Source organism: Notamacropus eugenii, chromosome 2, assembly GCF_028372415.1.
Source record: "Notamacropus eugenii isolate mMacEug1 chromosome 2, mMacEug1.pri_v2, whole genome shotgun sequence".
Classification (NCBI taxonomy): domain Eukaryota; kingdom Metazoa; phylum Chordata; class Mammalia; order Diprotodontia; family Macropodidae; genus Notamacropus; species Notamacropus eugenii.
Genome location: NC_092873.1, coordinates 190,630,406 through 190,657,443, shown reverse-complemented (window position 1 = coordinate 190,657,443; position 27,038 = coordinate 190,630,406). Strand labels below are relative to the sequence as shown.

At 36.2% G+C, this 27,038-nt stretch overlaps 1 protein-coding gene across 5 annotated transcripts in view; it reads left to right on the top strand.

Moving 5' to 3' along the window:
- Positions 1-25,168, top strand: part of CDK19 (cyclin dependent kinase 19) — a 214,425-nt gene extending 189,257 nt beyond the window's left edge. For all 5 annotated transcript variants that reach the window (XM_072643048.1, XM_072643046.1, XM_072643049.1 and 2 more), the window contains 7 exons: positions 5,307-5,450; positions 5,630-5,699; positions 11,257-11,329; positions 14,671-14,768; positions 15,600-15,678; positions 16,391-16,675; positions 20,604-25,168. In XM_072643048.1, coding sequence (XP_072499149.1) covers positions 5,307-5,450; positions 5,630-5,699; positions 11,257-11,329; positions 14,671-14,768; positions 15,600-15,678; positions 16,391-16,675; positions 20,604-20,735 — 881 coding nt within the window. In that variant the 3' untranslated portion in view covers positions 20,736-25,168. The remainder of the gene's footprint in view (positions 1-5,306; positions 5,451-5,629; positions 5,700-11,256; positions 11,330-14,670; positions 14,769-15,599; positions 15,679-16,390; positions 16,676-20,603) is intronic.
- The last annotated feature ends 1,870 nt before the right edge of the window (positions 25,169-27,038 follow it).

Genomic DNA, 27,038 nt, shown 5'->3' with positions numbered 1-27,038 from the left:
TTCAAATGTAGTAAGGTGGGTATATATAAATATAAGTAAGTGTTCAGGAAAATTAAAATTCATTTTAGTTTTTTACTTTTGTTCTTAATTGAAACAAAATATGACTCATTTTTATAATTCTGCATCTCACATAGTCTAAATTGGTGTTTCTGAAGCATTGGTCTCAACATTTCACTCCCCTACTCAAGAGGCTTTAGCAGGTTTCTTTTGCCCTTTACAATAAAATATTCCTCTCTTTGGAATTTAAGGCCCTTTGTAGTCTGGGTTCTGCCTGTTTTTTCCAACATCTATAAGTTACAGCTAAACTGGCATCTATCCTGTCTCCTGCCTTCCTCAGTGACTTTTCACAGGTTTTTCTCTGAGATTAGAACATCTGTCTCCTCATTTTGACCTCTTAAAATCCCTAACTTCTTTCAGGGATTAGCTCAAGTACTGTCTGTCTTCTTCCAGTTACCCAACCTTGCAATTTAGGTGTCATCCCCAGTTTCTCACTCTTATTCCACATATTCAATCAGTTGTCAAGTCCTGTTGGTTGTACCTTGAAAGCATCTCTTATATGTTGCCCCTCTTCTCCTCTGAGAAACCACAATGGTTTAAATCTCATCACCTCTTGCTGGATTATTGCAGTATTATTGCACTGGTTGGTGTCCCTGCCTCAAGCCTTTCCTCCATTCAGATCTGTCCTCTGTTCACTATCTGATTTTTCTTCCTAAAGCATAGATCATACCATGTCACCTCCTGTATTCCATAAAATCCAGTGTCTCCCTTTTACCTCTGTCTTCACATATATTATTCTGTTGACTTTTAAAGTCTCTCATAACCTCATTCCTTTCCTATCACATTACTCTCCTTCATGTTCTCTGTAATCCAGTGACGCTGGCCTCTACTGTTTCGAGTACATGCAACCCTCTGCCTCCCATCTCAGAGCATTTTGCCTGGTTCTCCTCCATGCCAGGAATGCCCTCCCTCTTCATCTCCACCTGCTTTGTTACTCTGGCTTTCTTCAGGTCTCAGCTAAAGTCCCACGTTCCGCATCCAGATCTCCTTATTCTTAGTGCCTCCCCTCTGAGACAACGCTCCATATATCCTGTACATAATTCTTAGCATGTTTTCTCTTCCTTTAGACTGGAGCTCCTGGAGAGTTTTTTTTTTTTTTGGTATCCTTAGCACCTGGCATCCTGTCTTATGTATAGCAGTTGCTTAAAAATACTAGTTGACTAGCTTACTAGAGAATCCTTGAGTGATGCCCATCTTCAAAGTTACTTTGTATTTACTTTGTATCATTTTCTCTGTATTCTTTTTGTTTGCTTCCAGTAGAGTTAACTCCTTGAGGACAGTAACTTTTGTGTATTTGTTCTTGGTTTGGGGATTGGGGGTGAGGAGTGGGGGGAGAGTTGGTCTTTATACTCCTAGTCCCTAGAATAGTTCGTGGTACATAGTAGATGGATACTTAATAAATGCTTATTGATTTGAATTGTATGCATGAGCCAGAACTCGACCCAGCATATATTATCACGCCTAACACCAGTGGTTCTGATAAGAATTATCTTAATTGAAGTACAGTATTCACTGTAGCTAGTAACTAGTAGGGAAACTATAATTTCAAGATTTAGTTTAGACTAGTACCACATGTGATTGAGATTGAGTAAATATTCAATAATTTATTTTTCATACACACTCCAATCTGTCACCTTTCTCTGAAAGTGGCTCCCTACATTTCTACTAAACACCCTCGAATTCTAATTTCTACATACTATTCATTTTTTAAATTGTCTATGACTGCTAATCTTTAGGGAACTAGGGTTTCTTGGGCAGGGGTGACAGCAGATTTGTATACTATAGTTTCAGATAATTTAGATCTGGAATAGATTTCAGAGAACCTAATGAAACCCCTCTAATATTTTTTTACACTACTCCACATTGTAGTCAAAGTCTGTGTCTCTGATTTTAGTAGGACACCTCAGATTCTCTGTGTTTTTCTAGCTTGTCACTGTCCTTCCTAAAATGTGGTGCCTAAGACACTGTCAGGTTTTTTCTCCTTTTCTTTTTTTCCCATTGAGAACGTATCTCCATTTGAAAATCAGTGTGAACACAGGATTTATTTTATAGCAATTTGTTGTCAGACTCAGTTCTTTGGAAAAATAATTGAGGAAGATGTGTGTATTCATGTATACATGTCACTACAAAATGTGTGAGGCAGCTAGGTGGTACAGTGAATAGAGTGCCAGGCCTGAAGTCAGGAAAACCTGAGTTTAAATCTGGCCTCAAGACACTTAATTGTGTGGTCCTGGGCACGTTACTTTAACTCTGTTTTCCTCAGTTACCTCACTGATAAAATAAGCTGGGTAAGAGTTCTCAGGTCAAGGAGGAAATATTGCAAGCAGCTAGAAAGAAACAATTTGAATATTGTGGAAATACAATCAGGATAACACAAGATCTAACAGCTTCTACACTAAGGGATTGAAGAGCCTGGAATATGGTATTGCAGAAGTCAAAGGAACTAGGATTAAAACCAAAAATCACCCACCTAGCAAAACTGAGTATAATACTTCAGGGGTAAAAATTGTCATTCAATGAAATAGAGGACTTTCAAGCATTCTTGACAAAAAGACTAGAACTGAGAAGAAAATTTGACTTTCAAACATAAGAATCAAGAGAGGCATGAAAGGCATGAAAGGTATACAGGAAAGAAAAATCACAAGGGACTTCCTAAAGTTGAACTGTTTACATTCCTACATGGAAAGATAATATTTGTAACTCTTGAAACTTTTGTCAGTATCTGGGGAGGTAGAGGGATTATACACACACACACATGTAGGGAGAAAGAGAGCAAGAGAGAGAGCACAGGATGAGTTGAATAGCAAGGGATCATGTCTAAAAAAAATAAAGTTAAGGGGTGAGAGAGGAATAGATTGGGAAGAGAAAGGGAGAAATGGAATGGGGCAAATTATCTGTCATAGAAGAGACAAGAAAAAGCTTTTCCAATGGAGGGGAAAAGGGGGGAGGTGAGAGGGAAAAAGTGAAGCTTACTCTCATCACATTTGGCTGAAGGAAGGAACAACATGCACACTCAATTTGGTATGAATACCTGTCTTACACTACAGGAAAGTAGGGGAGAAGGGGATAAGCAGAGTGGGGGGGATGATGGAAGGGAGGACAAATGGGAGGAGGGAGCAATTAGAAGTAAACACCCTTGGGGAGGGACAAGGTCAAGAGAGAGAATAGAAGAAATGGGGGGCAGGATAGGATGGAGGGAAATGGTTAGTCTTACATAACATGACTATTATGGAAGTCATTTGCAAAACTACACATACATAGCCTATATTGAATTACTTGCCTTCTCAGTGGGGATGGTTGGGGAGGGAGGAAGAAAGAGAAGTTGGAACTCGGAACAAATGTTGAGAATTGTTTTTACATGCAACTGGGAAATAAGAAGTACAAGTAAAGGGGTACAGAAGTTTTTCTTGCCCTACAGGACAAGAAAGAAGATTGGGGTAAAAGAAGGGAGGGGTGTTAGAAGGGTGGACACACACATTGGTGGAAGGGGCAATCAGAATGCAAGGCATTTTGGGGTGGGGGGAGGGGAGAGATAGAAAATTTGGAACTGAAAACTTAAATTAATTTTAAAAAAATAAAATAAGCTGGATAAGAAAATGGCAAATCACTCTAGTGTCTTTGCCAGGAAAAACCCAAATGGTGTCACAGAGAGTTGGATACAACTGAAAAAACAACAATAAAATAAATATATTTATACTTCAGACTCATGTCTTCTTAAATATAAAATTTACTAACTTCAATGTTTCTTTAAAAAATTCTGTCTTAATTTAAAATAAGCAGCAAAAAGCAGCTCAATACCCTGTATTCCACATTCCCTCTCCTTCCCGAGCCCAGTACTTTATAAATTCATTTAGAGCAGGAACCTGGTATTATTTCCTGGTATCATTATTATTACCCATAGTATCTAATTGTACTATTTCACTCACAGTATGCTATCAATGAATGTTCTTTATTAAGTGATAAATATTTTATTCTTAAGGTGGTACAATCCTATTTCAAATGGAAAGTTTGCCTTCTTTACAATGTTTTTTACATTTTAGCTTTGTAATAAATAAACTGCTGCTTCTGTTCCCATTGGTGACCTCATTTGGCAGCTTTTATGTTAAATTTTATATAAATGTATATTTAGATTTTTCATAAATCACCCATAGAATGACCATATGTAATTTTGTATGTAAGTTAATTTTGTAGAAATCACTTATAAGATGATTATACTTCATATAATGTGCCATCTCCACTTTAAATGAAGGCCAGACTTTTAGCAACCCCAACAGGAGAGTTTCTCAAAAAGGCTTAGAGGCATCAGGAATGTATTTTGCAAACCCTATATGCTATAGGTGTCTGCTTCGCTGAGAACCTCAGTGATCCTTGTTTAAAATAAGTTCTTATTAGCAGATTAGATGCTAGAAGAGAATTGTTAGAGTGAAAGTCAGTAGTCTATCTTGGAGGAAGGAAAAGACCCTGAAACATCAAGAAACGTTCATTATCTTTACTTTAAGGAAAAAAGAAGTGTGTTAGCAAAAAATGGTTCTTGTGCTTGAAATGGTTAGCTTCTGTTATCTGAAAAAATGATTTATATGGAATACCCTGTTCCTGAGATCCAATGACTTAAGTTTTAAATATTTTTTATATTATTTTTCTTATGAGGCATTTTGTCTGTTTCACATAATAAATAATAGAATCTCACAAATAATTTTAAATTAGAATTTGTTTTCATTTAGATCATTTGAATTGTCTGTGAAGACTTTTGCTCTAAGTCATTGAAATATATTATTTACTGAGTTGAACAGCCAAAAAGCAACCTTACCTAGATATATTTTGGTTGTCTTTTGATCTGGAATGTGGTAATACAGCTATCTTATCAGCAACACTGGCATACAGTTATATAGCTCCTTAAAGCTTGCAAATTATCTCATTTTATCCTCACAATAATTACCTAGTAAGGTAGGAACTCTTATTAGCCACATTTCAGAGATGCAGAACCTCAGAAAGGTTAAGTGATCTGCCTGAGAGTCCAATAGCCAGTGTCTGACATCACAGCCAGCATGCCATGTGCTCTATGACACTTACTCTCTTATGTATGTACTAACCATATGTGGATAAGTATCCTTGATAGACTTCTTACTCTTAAGTTATTTAGTGAAAAAGCTGAATTACATATGTAGAGTGTAAGTGTTCTGTGATAAAGAGAAATTAAACCAGTGAATATAGTACATCCATGTAATAAGCTGTCTTTTCCTCTTTCACAGATATATGGGCAATTGGTTGCATTTTTGCCGAGCTATTGACTTCAGAACCTATTTTTCACTGTCGTCAGGAAGATATCAAAACAAGCAATCCTTTTCATCATGATCAACTAGATCGTATTTTTAGTGTCATGGGATTCCCTGCAGGTGATTTGTTCTTTTTAAAGGAAATGTCTATAATATTTATATTTTATTTTTAAGTATGATGGTGAGATTTTAAGATAATCATATCTAATAATCAGTGACATATTGAGTAAGTGTAAACCATAATATCTCTCCTTTATAACAATCTGTGTCTCTTATTATGCCTTTTTTTCTTTTGTAAGATAAAGATTGGGAAGATATTAGGAAAATGCCAGAGTATCCCACACTTCAAAAAGACTTCAGAAGAACAACGTAAGTACTTTTATGTAGATAACCAGAAGATGACTCCTAAACAGAACATTTAAAGCGTTTTTTGTAGTAGTATTTTATTTTTTTCCCAAATTACGTGTCAAGACAATTTTTAACATTCATTTTTATAAGATTTTGAGCTCCAAATTTTTCTCCCTCCTTTCTCCTCCCCTCTTCCAAAAATGGTAGGCAGTTTGATATAGGTTATACATGTAATATTTCCATATTAGTCACAGTTGTGATAGATGAAATAGATTAAAGGAAAAAGCACACAAAAAAGAATGAAGTGAGAAAAAATATGCTTTACTTTGCTCTAAATATGGAGAGCATTTTCCTTTGTGAATCCTTTGCATTTGTCTTGGATCATACTGTTGCTGAGAAGAGCCAAGTCCTTCATAGTTGATCACCACACAGTGTTGCAAAAGAATATCCAGAATAGAGAAGTATAAGTTCTTGAGGAAAGGTACAAATAAAGGAAAAGATAGGAAAGCCAATAAACATTCCCTTAAAAGGGAATAAAATTGCTTAATAACACTAATGGATCTTATTGCTGTGGGTATGTTCTACAGAGATACAGGTTAAAATGCCCTCCATGTCTACTCATCTTATACAACTCTTTTCCATTAGTTCACAACCAAGTTTACATCTTTCTAAGTTCTCTTGACGTTGTGAGGATATCCGTGGAACAGTGGTCTTCCATTGGTTATTTCTTATCATGTGACCAATTTATCTTCTTTTAAAATCATACTTTTTTAAATGATATTTACATCATTTTTATAGTCCCTTGTTTGTATTGGGTTACAATCTGCTTATATTCATGTATCTCTCTGTTGTTTTTTGATGACTCTTATACGTTAATTCTTTTAAGACCAATGTTTCCTGCTTTGCTGACTTACAACAATGCCAGAAAAATGTTGGTATTAAAAAGATAAACTCTTGTTTAGGGTCATTAATAAAACCTTAAAGCTTCTTAAAGGTGATTCAACCTACTCTCCTCCTATTCAATTTTATGCCCAACTAATTGCAATGTCTGTCCAAGATTTTATGCTAATTAACAGGACTATAAATTATGTATCCAGTTGCATGTCATAGTGTGGACAGTAGGCATTCTTCATCTACTTGGTCTTTCCCCTGTGGATAGTTAAAACCAGAACTCCTTTGGGTGATTTTAGATCTTATTTAGGAAACTCTGCAGTGTTCTGGGACTTCATGTAGTCAGGATGATGTCATTTAAATGACTTCTGGTGGACCTTAAGAATCCTTCTTTGATTTGGATTCTTCATTGCATCTCCTCCATAACAATGTCAAATACCTACTATTGCAAGCATGGTTTTCCCTGTTTTATTCCTTGATCGTTAATAGATCATGGAATTGTCAAGCAAAATTATCTCTTGTTATATCTTTTAAGGAATCTTGTATAATTTTCACATATGAATGGATGACATTTTCTTGAAGAGTCCTTAAGGTGGCATTTGTTTTCCCAAATTAGGATTTTTGTAGTTAACAAAACCATAAAGAAGCACTTCAAGATCTAACACTCTTTGAGTCAGTTGTGTGATAATAAAGATATGGTTTGCGGCAGGATATTGCTTATAAAAGACTGCTTATTCTCCTTATCAAAGGAGTCTTCAGTGCACGTGTGGATTATTCTCTTAATAATGTTAGTTAGATGGGAATTTTGACATATAGACAAATAGTTCCTGATTTTCTCAGTCACCCTTTTTAATGATGCTGCTGCTAGATTGTATCATAGTAAATAAAGAGCAGCTTTATAGTCAGAATAATTTTGGTTCCAGTTCTGTTTTTGACATATGTCCTGTATATCTTGTGGACCCTTTTCAAGCCACTTAACCTCTCAGTGCTACAGTCCACTCTAGTGTTATAATTTGTAGAGAGTCATTTCTAATTAGCTTTGGTAGGAGTTTGATCAATGGGGTATCATAAGGCTAGGGGAGAAAAGAAGATGCAGTTTTTTCTTACATGCTTTTAGATACCTTGAGAATCAATTCTACCACATGTTCAAGAAGATGTCTTCTCCAACATGTTGCCCTCTTATGTGTGTAATTGATTTAATACAACTGCTTTTCTGAAGGGCCAGTTCTGTTTTTTCATAAATAAGCAAATCTAGGATTGTAATGTTAGAGTCTTAAGTGTGACAGTTTCATTCTCCTTAGGGGTAAAAAGATTTGCCATAAACTTTGCAGATTTTTTCCATATCATTTGTTTACCTGTTGTCCACTTTACAGTTTCAGTCTTAAATGCCTTTGGATGACTTAGATCATTCAAAAATCTTTCAGCTGATTTTTCTCTCCATAGCTTCTTGCTATTTCATATTGGGCTACTATTCATAATCTTCACTGTCCTTCTAAAGAGTTTACAAATGAGTTTGTATTTGCCATTTCTCAGTTTTCTTAATTCTAGTGCCTTCCCTCTGTTAATTATTTATTTCTCTTATATATGTATATATGTATAGTTTGTTTATGCATATTTGTTTGTTGTCTCCCCAGTTCAATTGTGAACTCCTTGAGGGCAAGGACTATCTTTTGCTTCTTTTTGTATCCCCAGACTTAGCACATTGACTGGTGTGCTAAACATCATAGATGTTTAATAAATGTTTATTGAAAAAAAAAATAAATAAATGTTTATTGATTGATTAATCTTTTGGTCTCCTTGTTATGGCTGCTGGTAATACAGTTAGTTAAATTTCTGTATGACATTGTGATCAGTACCTTTTTCTCATCCATTTTCCAGTATTTGTCATCAATAACTTGTTTAAATAGGTCAAGTTGAAGTTCTTTCAAATTGATGTAATATCTTTTTCCTCATCCTTATTTTTCTCACTTTGTATTCATTTGTAACAAGTTGGTGATCTGACTGTATATAGATAGCTGATTGAGGAATGGCTCCTACATCAGTAACAAATTGCTTCTTATCAGTTAAAATATAATAAATTTCATTTTTTGTGAACTAATTCAGTAGTTGAGAGTATAACCTAGTGAGTAGAAAGCCCACCTTAGAGTGAGGAGTACCAGACCTGAAACATCATGGCTTTGTGACCCTGGGCAAGTCACTGAACTTCTCAGGCTACCAGGCAATCCTCTAAGGCTCTTAGGTTGCAAAAAAAGTGCTTCTCAGTGAGGAGCTTTGTGCACCAATGAAATCATAAGTCTGTTTTCTCCCCCATCCCCAAATAATCAGTGGTGCCCATGTCCAGCCCATTTTGGTTCTTGTCTTAAGGAAAGCCTTCGTAAGGTTTAGATTTGAGGCTTCTGTTTAATTTCTAAGTTTGGCCCCTCCCATTGCCTTTACTTGCCTTTCTATTGAAGTCATAGAATATCAAAGTATAATTTAAAGGGTCTTATCAAGTTTTAGTAAGTAAATTTCTCTGCCTCTTCAACTGCATAAGCTGCAATTATTTGCCAGTGATCTTTTTAAAAATACTTAACATGAGCACAGCATTAAACATGCCCAAATGCTCCCGTGAAATGATGTTTTTTATTGTCTTTGGAGGCACAATAAAATAAACTTGGCCATTTCTTTCATGTATTTGACCAAGGAGAACTAGAACTTGTGAACCATCCTTCCACTTAACTGCAGCTTCCTTTTGTCTTCTAGGTTTGATTATGGCAAGAATGTAGATTTAGTTCCTCTAGTAGTATATTTACTTGTTGGTCATGGGACAAGAATCTCACATTTTGAATACCAGCCACTAAGTTAATGTTCATAGGTAGTCTAAAAAACAGTGTATTTCTTATCATCCCTTGTCCCCAACCCCCCTTTTCTTTCCTTGACCCCTTTGCTACCATCACTGCAGAAACTGCCAGTGGTGGAAACAGTTTTAAATTTTTGCTCATTTTCTGGGTTGCCGTAGCCAAAGAATTTATCAGTAAAGTGGCTAGCCTACTTTATGTAAGGAGAAAAAAACACTTTCTCTCTACTTAACTGGGAGTTAGTATTTTCTGGGACTGGGTGATCTGGATAGTTAACCTATCTAGACCTCATTCAGCTCATTTGAAATAATGCCATTAGGTACAATACTTTACTTGTAGTTAGAGAGTTGACGCATTGAAGTCCCTTACAACTCTTGGATCAATAAAAAGGAAGAGGATGCTCATAAAGAAGTCAACTACTTTTTTAATATGTTTCTAAATGTCATCTTGAGTCAGCTCATTGGAGTTTAAAGTGAAAAGGGGAAAGGAATTGGCTGAATTAACTTTAAAGAATTGGATATGTTCAGATAAGCAGAGCTCATAACAAGTTACATAAGAAAAATAAGTGTTAGTAATTAACAGGTGTTATTACTGTCATTAACTATCCCTTTTCCCTATATCCCTTTGACAACATCTTTGTGATAATCAAACCTAGAAGATAAGAGGAAGCTGCATTTAAAGTGGAACAGTGGTTCACAGGTTCTCCTTGGACAGAGAAATAAAGTAATTTGCCAAGTTTATTTTTTTGTGTCTCCACAGATAATAAGAAACATCATTTCATGGAAGCATTAGGTCATGTTATATTGTAGCATTCATGATAAGTACTTTTAAAAAGATCTCTGGTATAAAATATTTGCAGATTATATAGCAAATTGAAGAGAGAGAGAGAAATTAGATAGGAAGAGATAGAAAATTTCTAAAGATAAAAATACTTAAACAAGAGGCTACTTTAGTAACACATTTGGTAAAACACAGCTCTGGAATTCACAGAGTGATCAACTGAATTTTGATAATCAGAAATTAGTCAATCATTTTATGAAGCACTTAGTGTGTGCCAGATGTTGGAATATAAAGAAATACTAGGAATACAAAGATGACAAAAATCATTGTTACCCTCAAGAAGTTTACATTTTACAAATCGGTTCGATAAGCCAGTAAACATTTATTGAGTGGCTGCTCTGTGCTAGGTACTGTGCTAAGCCCTGGGGATATGATTATTTAAAAAAAGAAAAAGCGGATTCTGCCCTCAAGTTACTTATAATCTAAAGGGGGAGGCAACACACAAAAAGGAGGCAAGAAAGCAAAGCAGGGGTGAGGGTTCCAAAGAAACTGAGGGGATTCCAGGGAATATCTTGTTTAACAGACTTAAAACCAGGCAGGGAAGAAGGTGCGGAGTGGAATAAGCTAAGTCCAGTTTTTGTCCTCTCAAAAGGCAAGGCATTGGGAGGAATTTGGTACTCTGCCCTCCAATCAGAATGAAAAAAAAACCTGATTGGAAATGGTACAGTAGGAGGCCTCAGTAACAGGAGCCTACAAGTTCCTTTTTTAGGGTTGAAAATATGGAACCAAAAATTGTTAAGATTGGCCAAAGAAAGAGGAGGTCTAACACGAGGGCCAAGCAAATATAGATAGTTGTCACTTCTCCCGTAACTTCACTTCCTCCACCCTCAACCCTACTCTCAGTCATTGCCCAGATAAACATTCTTTTACTGAATGTACACACGTGTAAGAAAACCAGCCTTGCAAAGTATGTAATGGTGACTGATTCTGGTGACTGATTCTTTTGTTATCAGAAACTTCTATTACTATTAAATTACACCTTTTAATGTAATTTTAATGTAATTTTTCAGGTATGCCAATAGTAGCCTCATAAAATATATGGAAAAACACAAAGTGAAGCCTGACAGCAAAGTTTTCCTTCTGGTAAGTGCATTTCTTTAAAACATAATTTATCAAGGAAAAATTATTACTACTCCATCGCTTAAAAAAATTTCATGAAAGTGGAAAAGAATTTTATGTTACTGATATTTAGTATTTTATTGAAGAATTTATATTTATTTCCCTTTAAGAACATTTATGGTTATAATAAAAAACTGTAGTTTTGTAACGATAAGGAGATTATGTGAAAAAATGGAGGACCCTTGTTTCCTTTCTTTTCTGAAATCTTTTTTTTTCTTTATCACCACTTCTAGCTATGGAACTTGCTCCATAGTAATCTTTGAAACCCGCTTATATAGAGTTCTAATCAACAGTAAGAGTTTGTTTTTACTGATCACGGAAGATCTCAGAACTATTCACTCAGACTATTCACATCTATTATTGTATCACCTCCTTCACTACAATGACTTCAGTGACATTCAGCTTGAAAATGGGGATAATAACCACAGCTACCTCAGAGAAGTACTGTGAGGATCAAACGAAACGATATTTTTGAAGAGCTTAGCCTAGTGTCTAGCGCAGAGTAGCTGCATAGGAGCAAATTCTCTTTCCTTGTTTTCTCCCTTCCCATTTCTCTCAAATTCCTTCCTCTTCACCTCAAAATTTTTCTTTATCTTCTGTCTTTTCCACCAACATTTTGGACCATCTTTCCTTGTCTCTTCTGTTGCTTCCTTTTCCTTCTTGGAGAGCAACAGCCCTCCTTTTCTTTTCCAAGGTTCTTCACTAGTCTTCTGTCTTTAAATCCCATCCCCTTTCATCTCTTTGAGACTCTTGCTTTATCAATAATCTCCTATTACTTACATCTTATTTCTCCTTGACTCCTCTTCTGCTCATGATTCCCTGTCCTAAAACTTTATTTGAGCCCCACTTATACCTTCCAATTAGTGTTCTGTCTTCCTTCTTTGATCATTTAAATGTTTCAAAAAAGTAGTATACATTCACTGTCTTCTTTGCAGTTTGATTTCCATCCTCATTACTTTACTGAAATTACTTTCTTACCTTATCATTGTTAAATCCAACATACTCTTCCCCTCTCATTTCTTCTTATCCTTTATTAACTTGGATTCAAACCCTATCCCAGGTACTTTCTAGCAATATGACCTTGGTTGGAACTCTCTTGACCTTTGTGCCTCCATTTCCTCATCTGTAAAATATAAAGTTGACTTGGTGTCTTCTCAGGGCCCCTTCCAGTTCTAAATCTATGATTCTGTGGTCTGTTGCATTTGACCCTATGGAACACCACTTTCTTTTTGAAATGTTTCTGACATACTTCCCTTTTAAGATTTTAAACAAGCAGTCATTAAATGCTTACTATGTGTCAGGCCCTGAGATACAAAGACAAAAATGAAAGTTGCTGTACTCAGAGAGCTTGAATTCCATCTAAGAAGATGACCATGTACATATAAAAAGTATATGCAACACTTACACATACACAAAGTAAGGATAAAGTAATTGAGCAAGAGGCACCAACATTTTAAGAGTGAGACACCAAGAAGGGTCTTGTACTGCAGTGAACATTTGATCTGAGCCTTAGAGAATTAGGGATTTCCAAAGGTAGAGATGAGGAGAGAGTTCATAGCAGGGAGGCTGACAGCTTTTGCAGAAATTGAAGGTGAAATGTCATGTAGTAGAAACCACCAGACAGTCAGTTTCACTGGACTGTAGGTAATGAGGATGGAGTGATAGTGTGGATCCAGATTGTGAAGGACTTGAAATACCCAGCACTGGCATTTTTATTTTATTCCCAAGGTAATAGGGAGCCACTGGAGTTTATTGAGCAAGGACATGACATTGTAAAGCCTGTGTTTGGAAATAACCGTGAAGGATACATTGGCAAGGGGAAAGATTTGAAGTAGGGAGGTTAATGAGGGGGCTTTGCGGTGCTAGAAGTGAGAAGGGATGTGAGTCAAGCTAGAGAACTAAAGCAATACTATTTTGCTCATTCCTGTCCTCTCTCCTCCATTGGCTCTTCTCCTCCTGTTTATTAGATGTGGGTGGCATTATTCTATTTTCAGCCCATCTCTCTTTTCTCCCTATACTCTTTATTCTGTGGCCCAAGCTGTCACTTCAGTGCAGATGCCTACCTGCCAAATCTCCATCTAGCTTGGGTCTATCTCCTGACAGCATTTCCAACTACCTATCTATAGTCTTATCCTAGCTGACCTGACACTCCTCAAACTCAATGAAAACAGCTTCTTTCCTTGACTCTCCTGTATATCAACTGCTTTGGTAATCCTCCCAGTCACTCTGAATTAAAATAAGATCCTCATACTCCATTCCTGTTTTCCATTTCCTACTGCCACCTAGTTCAGATCTGATTTCCTTTTTAGTTCGCATTCATTTCTCATTTCCTCTCATCAGGGGCTTCCTAAAATGATCTTTCTCTAGTCCCTTAACTCCTCATTTCTCTTAAACTGTAAGCTCAGTGAGAAAAGCAGATGTGTTATTCTTCCTTTTACTCCCCTGTGTGTGTAACATCATGCCCTTTCAATACATAGCACACCCTCAGTAAATAATGTTTGAATTTAATTTGATTTATTCGCAAACCATTTCTATGACATTGATGCACAGGATTTCAGCATCTGGAACAAAGAATCATACATTGAGAGCTAGAAGAGACCTCTAGGACCATCTAGTCCAGCTCCCTTATTTTGTTGTTGTTCTTCAGTCTTTTTAATCATATCTGACTCATTGTGGAAAGACTCAACTGGAATTTTCTTGGCAAAGGTACTGGAGTGGTTTGCCATTTCTTTTTCCATTTCATTTTACAGATGAAGAAACTAAGGCAAACAGGGTGAAATAGCTTGCCCAGGGTCACACAGCTACATGTCTGAGTCCAAATTTGAACTCATGTTTTCCTGACTCCAATCACAGCATTGCCACCTAGCTACCCACTTCATTTTACAGATGAGGAAATTGAGACCTAGAGAGATTAAGTAGTTTGCCAAAGGTCATACAGTTAGTAAGTGTTAGAGGATGAATTTGAATCTTTGACATCAAATTCTCTTTTTTTTTCTACCGTACCACCTATTTTGACAAAGAAATACTTTTTCTTCTTATTCTGAATTCATTTCTAGTAACTGCCATCAATAGGAAACAATATAAAGTCCTCCAATTGCTGATTTCTGTCAGTTATATAACCGTGTTATGTAAATAAATAAGTGAATCCTGCTCATGATGAAATGAGCCAGAGTATACCTTTGTAAAATATACACACTTACATGCACACACACGCACACACGCACACACACATCCTTAGGATAAAAACCATATTTAATTTTAAATATTCATTCCATAAATCGTCTCTTCCTCTCATGTCCCTGTAGCTTCAGAAACTTCTTACTATGGATCCGACAAAGAGAATTACCTCAGAACAAGCTCTGCAGGATCCTTATTTCCAAGAGGATCCCCTACCTACGTCAGAGTATGTATCCCACTCCACATCTTTGTACCTTCTTTGTATGTATTGATAAAACCTGAACATGGGGGTGGCATCTTAAAATAGAATTTTTGCTTGAAAACAAAGGATCTTCTCTTAAGTTTACCTTAGAGAAATTGATAGAAAAAGAATTTAGGATTCTGGGCTCTCCTCCTCTACCCCTCCCTCACTCCCCCCACCCCCAAAAAAACAAAACAATTTTCAGCAAGTTGTGAACCAAGGCAGGTTCAGAGTGAGAAAAACTTTAACAAGTAACTGAGAGGGAGCATTCAGTTTTATGGCTCAGAACCGCAGCTAAAAGAGGCCAGTGTCCTCTTGTGGCCTCAGCTCTTCCAAGAGCTAATAAGCCAGCACAGGAATACAGAATTGGAAGCTTGTGCAGCATGCTCCCTCCCTGCTTAGAGAATAACGTCATCATCATCATCCTCTTTGTCCTTCCCATTGAGGCAAGTTTATGCACTGGTTCAGAAACAGAACAAATATCCTTCCGAGAGAAATTTGTTCCAGTTGTTCAGGCAAATTTGTATTAAACTTTAGCTGTTAAAAATCAAAATATTTTCATTGTGGTAAGGTTTGAGGTCAGAGATGGCAACTCAGTACTTAAATAGCATATAAGTAATAGTACTTGTATTTTTGCTTACATGGGGGTATTGCAATTAAAGATACCCAGATAGTATTGACAAATTGGGATTAAACAGACATAGATAGAAATGTGGGAAGGGTGAGCCATGACATGACATTATTGCACTCACAAGATTTAAAGATTTATGGTTTTGGGAAATAATGCGTGATCGTTTGCTTCATGGTGTTTTCCAGTGTATTTGCTGGCTGTCAGATTCCGTATCCCAAACGGGAATTTCTTAATGAGGATGAACCTGAAGAAAAAGGAGACAAGGTACAAATCACATGGTATAATTTAATGTCCTTTATTTCTTGCCCCTGTTTCTTGTCCCCCCTACCCTCCCCAACTTTCTCCAGACAGTAAGTAATAAATGAGGAGGAAGTATAATTATTATGCCTAGGGAAATACAGTTATTAATTTCACTTAGTTATATAGGAATATGTTTCCTTTAGTCCCTAGGGAGGTCTGGGTACTGTAAGATAAACCTACAAGTCCAAAATATAGTAAACAAACTTACAGCGCATGACTGTTAATTATCATTATTTTTAGCTAATTATATTATAGCTAATTATTGTTAACTACATTTGAGTGGCTATTTTCTGACATTACTACTATCTCCTTTTAAAACATCTTTTCTAAGCATCTCTTATCTTGGTCTTTCTTTGCCTTTGTCTCCTTGAATACTTCCAAGGTAAAGATCGATAAGACACCCAGTAGCTATTTTTAGTCTGTACAGGATTAATTTCATAACATCACCTACTTGGGGTAGAGGTGCTTAAAAATCCTAACCAGTGGAACATGCCCAATTTGAAAGATTTTATACTATAATATAAATAGATCCTTGTTCGGAAATGTATCCAGTTAGCTGCCCATCACATTTCATTCCCGTTAGATCTGACAGGGGAGAGTAGCATCTGAATACTCAGGTCACAAAGACAAGAATCGTGCTCGAGTTTCATATCCTGCCTTTTGATTACTCTTTAAGAATCAGCAGCAGCAGAATCAACATCAGCAACAAACAGCACCTCAGCAGCCCCAGCCGGCAGCACCACCACCACCACCGCAGCAGCAGCAGCAGCAGCAGCAGCAACAAAACAGCACCCAGACAAATGGGACGGCTACAGGAGCGGGAGCAGGAGCAGGGGGGACTGGGGCGGGGCTCCAGCACAGCCAGGACTCAGGCCTTAATGCGGTGCCTCCAAATAAGAAGCCACGGCTAGGGCCTTCGGGCACTAACTCAGGCGGGCCTGTTATGCCTTCCGAATATCAGGTATTGGCTTGTGTTTTTCAGACATTTTGCCAATTATATATTTTGTAGAATGATCAAAATGTTAATAGTAGATAATTTTAGAGTTTGTTTCTTGGTTTAATTGGTTTGTTTTGATTTCTCTTATTTTGTACATAACATAGATTTTCCCCACATCTCTTCCCCTTCCCATTACATAGAACCATCCCTTAAAGAATTTTTTTTTAAAGTTTAAAGTACAAACTAATTAAACATTAAAACTGATCAAAAAGAACATCGGATGTATATGTAATGTTTTTCATCCAGGACTCTACCCTCCTCTACTTCTCATATAACCTTTTACAAAGGCAAAGGGCAGAGTTCATAAAGCTCTCTCTTCTTTGGGACCAAATTTACATTTTGTGTTTTTGCAACAATCACTTTTATTTGTTTTGTGGTTCTTTCCTACATTGATGTCGTCGTTGTACATATTGTCTTCCTAGCTCTGCTTACCTCACTTTTACATTAGTCCATATGAGTCTTTCCATGCTTCTCTTTATTCATCATATTTGTCATTTCTTGCAGCACAAATAACATTCCATTCCATTCATGTATCACAGTTTGGCCATTCCTCAATCTATGGGCAGCTGCTTTCTCATTCTTTGTTAAAATTTTGCTATAAATATTTTGGTTTAGATAACCCTTTTCTTTTTGCCACTGATCTGTTTGGGGTCTACGCCTAGGGTATTTTGTAGGAATTTTAGCCACTTTATTTTACATGGTTCCAAATTGATTTCTAGAGTAATTTTATTCATTTACAGATTTACCACCAGTGCACTTGTGTTCCTTTTGTAAGGTGTGAAATATTATTGAATGGGACCATCCAGCCTAATATATCAAGTGTCCCCAGCATTTGGAAACATTTTTCTGCATGGAAATGAAGATTGGATGATCATGTTCAGTATAATTCCAAGAATACCATGAGTTAATTATCTATTATGGGTTGAGTCTTTTTATTCAAAGGCAGGGAGTGAGACAAAATATTCCCTTGATTGTTTAGGGGCTACCTATCCACTTTTGATCAGGCAGTAACCTAGTCAAGCAGGTGAGCCACACAAAGAAGAGGCATCTTTACTTTGTACAAAATAATATGAACTGGTTTTCTCTTAGTGGAAGACAGAAGGAACTAGTCGCCATAATGGAAGAGAAAGGAAATCAGACTTATAAATCCTAAGAAATAAGTATTATGAGTGAATGGAATTTTGAGACTAGAAATCACTTTATAATTATTAAGAAACCACAACCTAGGAGAAAAACAAAAGGTGAAAAAGATTAGTGTTGGGAGAAAGAAAAATTAGCAACAGGAGAATCAGTAGTTATGCTTTACAAAAACTTTTTAGGGTAGCCATGAAAAGAAAATAAAGGCAGAGCATGAAAGAACTCAGAAAAAAAAGATGACAACTAAGTTAAAGAACACAGTCCCCCCAAGGAAGAAGAGAAGCAGCAGGACTTAGGGGAACTGGAGACAGATAATATGAAATTGGAACTAAAGGAAGATTCCTTCCTGTAGGACTGAAGATTATCAAATAGGAGATAAGGGACTAGCACAAACCGAGGAAGAACAGCCGTCAGGAAAGACATAACAAATGACTTGCTTACATTTTGTCTTTCCACTTTGAAAGTTTCCATGAACTTCTTTCTTTTCCCACAATAATGTTCACTGAAAATTGCAAGGATTCATTACAAGTAGAATTAATACCTATACTTGGTATCAATTAAACTAATAAAAACTTCAGATTTGATTCACTAAAAACAATTTACCTACTTTAGCAATTAGGATAAAAATGTTTCATCTTTTGTATGTATTATGTAAATTTAGCTTGCCTTTTTTTTTCTTTAAAATCTGTTTGTTCCTAGTAAATAAACAACAGACTTAAATCATGTATTAGATCATCTTCGTAAATTTGCTGCCATTTCTTTGTTTTAGTTAAGTAGTTAAATGAAGAGAATACTTCTTAAATTCTGCCTTTTTCCACCAGAGTTAAGAATGGTTCTTTCTATAAAGCTCAAAATTCTTTAATCTTCTTTTTCTTAGAATTACTGTACCATTTGATAAAGCAAAAATCTTCTTAATGTAATGTTTCTCTGTATTGGATAATCCATATGCTGTTTCTTTTATTACCAATTTAAAGGAAAAGACATTCTTTGGGACATCATCCCATATGATTTGCCTTCTGCCACATTACATAATTTAAAGAAACAGTAAGCTTGTTGTTTTGCCATGTGTAATGTATTAATCCAGAAGTTCTTTCTAGAGTTTCTAAAGTAATTATAACCTAATAATTGTTTGGTATTAATCTTAGGGTAATCCAGTTTCTATGTTTTTTCATTTTAGCCTTTTCAAGAGCTTATCTTCACATGTGGACTTGAAATTTATCATGAGCAGTACTGTATTACATAGCAAATTTAACATTAGTGGCTTTTACAAGTAATATGATTAGCCGTTTGTCCTGGACTGCTCACTGCACTAGAATTGGAAGACATGAAATTCTTTTCAATTGACACTAAATGTGTATAATGTGGCTTGAGTAAGACACATTAGTAGCCTGAACTTTAGATTCATGGACTAATAGACTTTAGAGCAAGAAGGAAATTTAAAATCAGCAAGGCCACCTTCTTCATTAAAAGGAAGACAAGGAAAAAACCCTAAAGGTTAAGGGAACTGCCCAAGTTACAGTGTTGGAGCTGGAATTTGAATTCAGGTCTTAGGACTCCAAGCCCAGTTCCTTTTCTGCACTGGCTGTTTCAAATGATTGTGTACTTCATGGTCCTGATCCTGTTTAATTGGGTGATTTTTTTTCCTTTTATCACATAAGTAAGAGCCTTCACTTATCTTTTGCAGGGAACCTGTATCTTTATTTTAGTTCATACCGGTAGTTGTACTGTGAGTGAATTTTTGAGAATGCCTCAGCCATGAGTTGTGGTGTAGTCCAATCAGTACTTGTAAACCAGGCACTCTGGCATTTATTTAGCTAGAAGGTATCCTTGAAATTCTTGCCTTTAGGGCACAGAGGAACATATTGGAATCTCATATGCTGCTAAGTCACATCCTAATATAAGTTGTTGTCATTGTTTTATGAATGCAAATAATTAAATGCATTTTATAATAAATTACAGAGTAGAGCAGTATAGTTAAGAATTTCAGAGTTGCTAAAAGTTCTTTCCCATGCCATAAGTTATTACAGTTATATAACTGAAGGGCAGAGAGGTAGAGAGGTGTTGTCAGATTGTTTTTCACCAAGACTATTTTATTACAGTGTTGTTTTGGTTCATATGTTGCAAATCAAGTTTGACAAGTAGTGTTGAACACTAGTAAGAGAACCTATTTACCTATTCTTCTCTTCTTCATCCTTCAGTGACACGTCAAGGTCTTCTGCGTTTTAAAACTCCAGGTTAAAATTTTTCTGTGCACAATGTTTTCCTTTCAAGTTTCACATAATAGAAACCATCCCAAAGACTCTCTGGAATCAATAATGCTTTGTTTCCTACAGCCATTTAAGCCACCTAATCCTAATTTGTTCTTTATCCAGAGGTGGGTTTTTTTCTTCCTTTTTTAAATGTTTTCTAGGCAGAAAGGTTAGGATTATAAGGGATGAAAAAAATAAAACCATGTTGGATTTAGTGATATAAGTACATATTATTTATTGATATAAACTTTACATTCCTGACCAACATATATGTATCTTTTTAAAACCACTTTATTTTATGTTTCCTTCTGAACCGGTGACTGATGATGAAAAAGTGCTCTCTTTTTCTCTCCCCCCCTCCCTCTCTCTCCCCCCCCTTTTTCCCTCACTCTTTTTCTCTCTTCCCTTCTCTCCCTTCATCCCTCCCTCTTCCCCCCATTGTCATTATAATTAACATTGTGAATAATCAGTCCCTCTGACAGTAATTTCCTTTGTACTTTTCATAGCACTCCAGTTCACGCCTGAGTTACCAAAGCAATGTTCAGGGATCGTCTCAGTCCCAGAGTACCATGGGCTATTCCACGTCATCTCAGCAGAGCTCCCAGTACCATCCAGCTCATCAGGCTCACCGGTACTGAGGATAGACTCCCCTCAGCTTGGAATGAATGAACCAAAAGTCAAAGGCTCCAGCAATATGAAGGTCACAGTGAGAAGAACCAAAAATGCAAACTGTGATGCCAATAGAAGATTCCTAAGTATATGAGAAGAACCTTATTGACTGAGCGTTTTGCGGTGGACTTATCAACCTTCTTTATTAGCTTAAAGAAGGCCCTTGTGAAGTTTCCCAGCTCCCTTCCCCCCTGCATGTGTTCCATTGTGGTTACTCTGATGAAATGTCTGATCTAAACCCAGCACTTAACTTTTCTAACCTTCAGCGTTGTTTTGAAGGATTCCTGGTGCACCTTTCTCATGCTGTAGCAGTTGTCATGATTTGATCTTTTCAAAGCTCTTTAATAGAATTTTAATGTTTTAGATTGGAATTTCAGCTGTATATAGTTTTATACTAAGCAAATTGGTTCAGCAACACAGGTTAAATGCACCTTTTTAAAGCACTACGTTGTTTTCACAGGATGTTACTGTTTTGCTCATGGATGTCACGAATGGAACATTTTAACTATTCCAGAATATTTACCAATTTGTTTTTATTAGTCTAGTTTTCAGGGAAGTTAAAGGGGGTGGGGGGGAGGAAAGGGAAGAACCCACAGCAGAAAAACATTCTAAGTCCTTGCAGTTAATGTGCTTCATGCTAGTGAACTGAATACCAATTAAGGGATTGTGATTGATATGTTAATCATTCATATGAAGCATCATTTTTAGAATCATTGTCTTGTTCCATATAGTTTTCACTAATTAAGTTCATGATTTTAATCTATTTCTAAGGCATCCTTTAATATAGCTGAGACTACCTTAACAGGTTTCAGAACTTTGGTGAAATGTAGTCCTCTGGCCATTCATACCAGCTAGAAAGAAAAACATTTTAACTACCTTAGAATTTCATTAGAAAGGAGTGAATGTTGATTAAAGGATTACTTAACCTTTCAAAGGAAAGTTTTTCATGCATATTGTATATAAAGTTGTCTTCTCTAAAGATTCATCCATTTCTTCAGTTTGGGCCAGCTTGCATAAATAGCTTAAATAATCAAAGTTAGTTAAACAGAAGCTTACAAGCTAATCTTTTAAAATTAAAATTTGATGATTCCCATTCATTTTTGCATTAGATATAAAGTATTTCAAAAGCATGTTAAAACATTTAGATTCTTTTCATGTTTTAAGGTAAGTATTATGTATACATAATATTGCTGTTGTTGATGCAACTTTCTATTAAGAGGCTTTACATTGCACTGAAATATTTCTTTTGCCCCTAGGAGAAAACTTTATGAGTGTGCCTAAAATCTGTAGGCAAGTAAGTGTAAGGCTATAGCTACCATGAATCATGTAAGATTATAGCTATCATGAGTATTCTAGTAACCATTATCTTCAAGTCTGGCACTAGAAATCCCATCATCGTCCAGTTGTAGGAGCCCCTGCTCATCAGAAAAGGAATGATTTGGGGAAATAAAGTAATATAAAAATTGGCAACTCTAATAACAGTTTAAAAGGTAAAGTATCTGGGTTCTTCAGAATGCTTTTAACCATGGAAGTGGCACCAGCCTTATTTCACAAATTCTTTTCTAGAATTAGAAGTAACCTTGATTACTATATACAATTTTTTACTATTTGTGAGCTCATCTCCCTGGTTTTGATAATCTGGGTCCCAACTCAAGTAAAATAAGACTTTAGATAGAATCCAGTATACCTTTTGCACTAACGATGTGTTGTTCTGGCCTTCAGAGGGCCTTACTTCTCTCAGCATAATGTTTATTATAATTAATAATCAATCCTTTATAAAAACTATGAAGACTAGTTATAGATCAGGCCATAGGCTGCACTAAGCAATTTTCTATTCTCCATAATTGTGTTTCCCCTTACATTCTTTTTGTGAGCAAGCAGCTAATAGCCGATGTCTAGTACAGTGCCTTGCACATAGTAAGTATTCAATAAGTGCATGTTGAATTAAATCATCATAGTCATGCCAATGTTATGTTTATTATATACACTGAATCATAATATAAAATTGTCAGTTAAGTAATCATTGAGCACATACTATGTGCCTAGTATTGAACTAGATACTTTGTAAAATATAGAACCCTGGTCCAGGTCCTAACAGGGCTTACATTCTAGTTAGGGAAATAAAGCTAAGGTGTCCTTTAGTGGTGGGGAGTTCTGCACCTTGTGATGACTGCCTTATAGGCAGGCTTATAACAAGGTTCTTTAGGTGTTACTAAACCCACTAAAGATGGATTCTTATTCCAGTTTCTGATCCTACAAGTGAGCAGTGTTCTATTAGAGAGGTTCCTCTGTGTATCCAACTTCAATAGAAAGCACCAAATTAAATGCAATGAAAGGAAATTGTATTTGGAATACTAATAAGGGTTTTTCAGTAATCCTCCAGTGTCTATTGTGGCCCAAGCTAAACTAAGTGCTTTAGGGAGTTAGAAGGAAAGTACTCCTGTCCTGAAGGAGAGATTACATTTAGCTGGGGAGATAGAACAAAGAAGAGCAAGAGAAACAGAAGGCCAATGCCGCCCTTTTTAGTACTTGGGACATTTGCAAGCATGTATGTCATAAGTTTAATGGGCTAACTAGGATTCTTCATTTCTCAGTGTGTACACACACACCCCACACCACAGCCAGAAATCCCTCTTAGTGACTAGTTGTTTTACACTCTAACCAAGCCTATTAGCTTTTTTTTTTGTTAGCATTTTCTTTTCTTCTTTCTCTTCTAGTCCTGCCCCATCAATACTCATTGTCATCTAGTTTTAGAACAGTGTTAGTTTGTTTTAATTTTTTTGATTATTTCGCTTCAAAGGGGAGATTTTGAAAACACTGCATTTTTACATTTGAATTTTCCTATGCCCAAATGAACATAACTTCATCTGAAAATAAGGTAGATACTTCTCTGTATACTCAAGGGTACAGTATATAGAGACACCCAAATCAGGGTACTTAAAGTTAAAACAGTAAATTAAGTAAAAATAGACATGTTTTTTTGGCATGTTGGCTGCCATTCCTATTGCAAATCCTCTTAGAACAGCTTTCTCTCTGGTTTTACAGTGAGATGAATGTATATCTAGAAGAAAGGTGTTCCAGAATTCTAAGGTATATAAGACTAAAGGTTACACTTCCTCTTGTCAGGGCTGGTATAATGAGGTTGGAATTACCTTTGTAAAAAGATAAATAATGCAGTAACTTGAAAAAACCAAGGACTAGTAAGTATATTTTTGTACCTGTGTGATTTTTGAAAAATGATTTAGTACTTGGAATTTTGGCCTTCTGCATAGCTTCTCTTTGCCCTCACAAAAGCATTTCACACTTTGCAGTTAAAAATAGAAAGTGACATTTACTTATTTATTTGTTTATGGCCTGGTTCCTTTAGTAAAACAACAGATCATTCTCCAAAATGCTGTGATTCTGTTAGTTGAAGGGGTTAAAAAGACAGAAAGGGAAATCAGATTAGCCACTGTCTACTTTGAGTAATTGTATGTAGCAAAGAAAAAAGACCTGTACAATGAAGGAAAAATTGTATGAAAATTGCAAATCCTGCCTGCACTATATCTGCAATACTATCTTCTTGATGGGTGAGGGTTCAGAAATAGCATTCAGAAAAGAGTCTTGAAGTATTCAAATACATGTAACATTTTATATAAAATATAGCAGCTTAGGTTCCCTTAATAAGCTTCAGGAATGGTCCACAAATATCATTAAGCAAAGATAATTGTTGTAGGATTTAAAAAAAAACAATGTATTGTACATAAGGCCATACATACTCTTTTATATCACTACAAAGGAGTGATATGTATTACTATATGAAAAAAAATCCTTAATGCACTGTTATCTCTTAAATATTTAGTAAATTAATACTATTTAATTTTTTTAAAGATCTGTCTGTGTAGACACTAAAAGTATTACACAAAATGTGGACTGAAGATGTCCTTTTTAATAGCAATTTAAATAACTTTTTATATATGTCATGTAGTATATACTTTCCAAATTACTCTGGTTTGTATTTTCCCATGTTTCCTATTTGTGAAAGTGTGCCTGTCTGTTTCCTCTTTCAATAATTACATGCACGCATTCTTCATTTTCTAATTATTACATGGAGTACTATATATGCTTTTCATGCTGCCGCAAAGGTTTGCTGCCTTCATCATGTGGTAGCCACAGAGAGCTGTGCCCCTTCTTATGGGTGTGCAGGAAGAGCCGCTTGCTTACTTTCGAGTTAAGAGTTTGCTGCATTTGAGTTGTCTTGACATCGTTCTCCAAATGACTGTTGAAACTAAAATGAGTTAATTGCATTTATTTTATATTCTCAGTTGTAATAAAGTTTAATTGACTTTGCTTCTGTGTGAATTTTTAAAATCTGAAATAATATACATTTGTAATAATAATAAAAAAGGAAGTTGAGATGTGATCAGTGTGCTTGCAAGTTTGTAAAGGTTACGCTGGGATTGCAGAGGATGGAAATGGTCTCCCACAGAGCAGCAGTCTCTAATTTTGTTTAGGATGTTTATGATATCACAAAACCACAGAAATCAAAACTTGCAAAACCTCAAGGATAGAATTAGGGGTTTTTAAAGTGTGTTTAAGAAAACGTCCTTGTTTTGTATGTATGAAAATATAAGGCTATTTTCAAGAAACAAACAGCAGGCAAAAAGGCCTCTTTACTAGGGATTTTCTTCTATTTTATGTATTTTTGTTTTTTACTGATTATGCATCTTGTGACCAAGCAAGTTAATCTTACAAATATTTTTGTTAAAGGCACCACTATATGATGAACCAAAAGTACAAAATCCATAAGTATAACGTTGCTACTCCCATTTTAGTCACTCATTTTCCCAAGTTTGGGCTGTTATTTGGCTAGTTGGAATATGGAGCTTAATGAGTGTTCAACACTATGTCAATTATGTTTGATTTCCTACTAAAAGGGGAAGAAAACAATGACTGAGTCCCTTCTCCACTTACTTGGGCAAAAGTTCTTGAGTGGTTAAGCACAATTTCTCACTGCTACTACAAGAAATTCTGACATCAGGGCATTAGCACCATGCTGTATGTGCATACTGAAAGCATGTTATCATCAGTTCATATCACTTACCGTGCCTATTTGTAGTCCTAGTTCCTTTGACTTCTGGAATATCCTATTCCACGCCCTTCGATCCCTTGATGTGGAAGCTGCTAGATCTTGTGTTATCCTGATTGTATTTCCACAATACTTGAATTGTTTCTTTCTAGCTGCTTGCAATATTTTCTCCTTGATCTGGGAACTCTGGAATTTGGCCACAATGTTCCTAGGAGTTTCTCTTTTTGGATCTCTTTCAGGCGGTGATCTGTGGATTCCTTGAATACTTATTTTGCCCTCTGGTTCTAGAATTGCAGGGCAGTTTTCCTTGATAATTTCATGAAAGATGATGTCTAGGCTCTTTTTTTGATCCTGGCTTTCAGGTAGGCCTATAATTTTTAAATTGTCTTTCCTGGATTTATTCTCCAGGTCAGTTGTTTTTCCAATGAGATATTTCACATTATCTTCCATTTTTTCATTCTTTTGGTTTTGTTTTGTGATTTCTTGGTTTCTCATAAAGTCATTAGCCTCCATCTGTTCCATTCTAATTTTGAAAGAATTATTTTCTTCAGTGAGCTTTTGAATCTCCTTTTCCATTTGGCAAATTCTGCTTTTGAAAGCATTCTTCTCCTCCTTGGCTTCTTGAACCTCCTTTGCCAATTGAGTTAGCCTATTTTTCAGGGTGTTATTTTCTTCAACATTTTTTTTGGGTCTCCTTTAGCAGGGTACTGATTTGTTGTTCATACTTTGCTTGCAAGTCTTTTATTACTCTTCCCAGTTTTTCCTCCACCTCTCTATCATGATTTTGAAAATTGTTTGGGCTCTTTAAGACCTTTTCCCAGAACTGATCCCATTGAGTGGGCTGGGATTTAGAAGCACTGACTTCAGTGTCTTCCCCTGATAGTGAGCACCACTCTTCCTCATCAGAAGGGAGGGGAGGAGAAACCCGCTCACCAAGAAAGTAACCCTCAATAGTCTTGGTTTTTTTCCCTTTTCTGGGCATTTTCCCAGCCAGTGACTTGAGCTCTGAATATTCTCCTCACACCCACCTCGCCTCCAGATCCTCCCAGCCCGCGCTTGGGGTCTGAGACTCAAATGCTGCTTCCCAGCCTCAGTGCTTTGGGCGGGGGCAGGGCTGCTATTCAGTGTGAGATCAAGTTCAGGTGCTCAGGTGGGGGCAGGGCTGCCTCATGGGCTCAGTTCCCTCAGGGGGTTTATGCAGAGA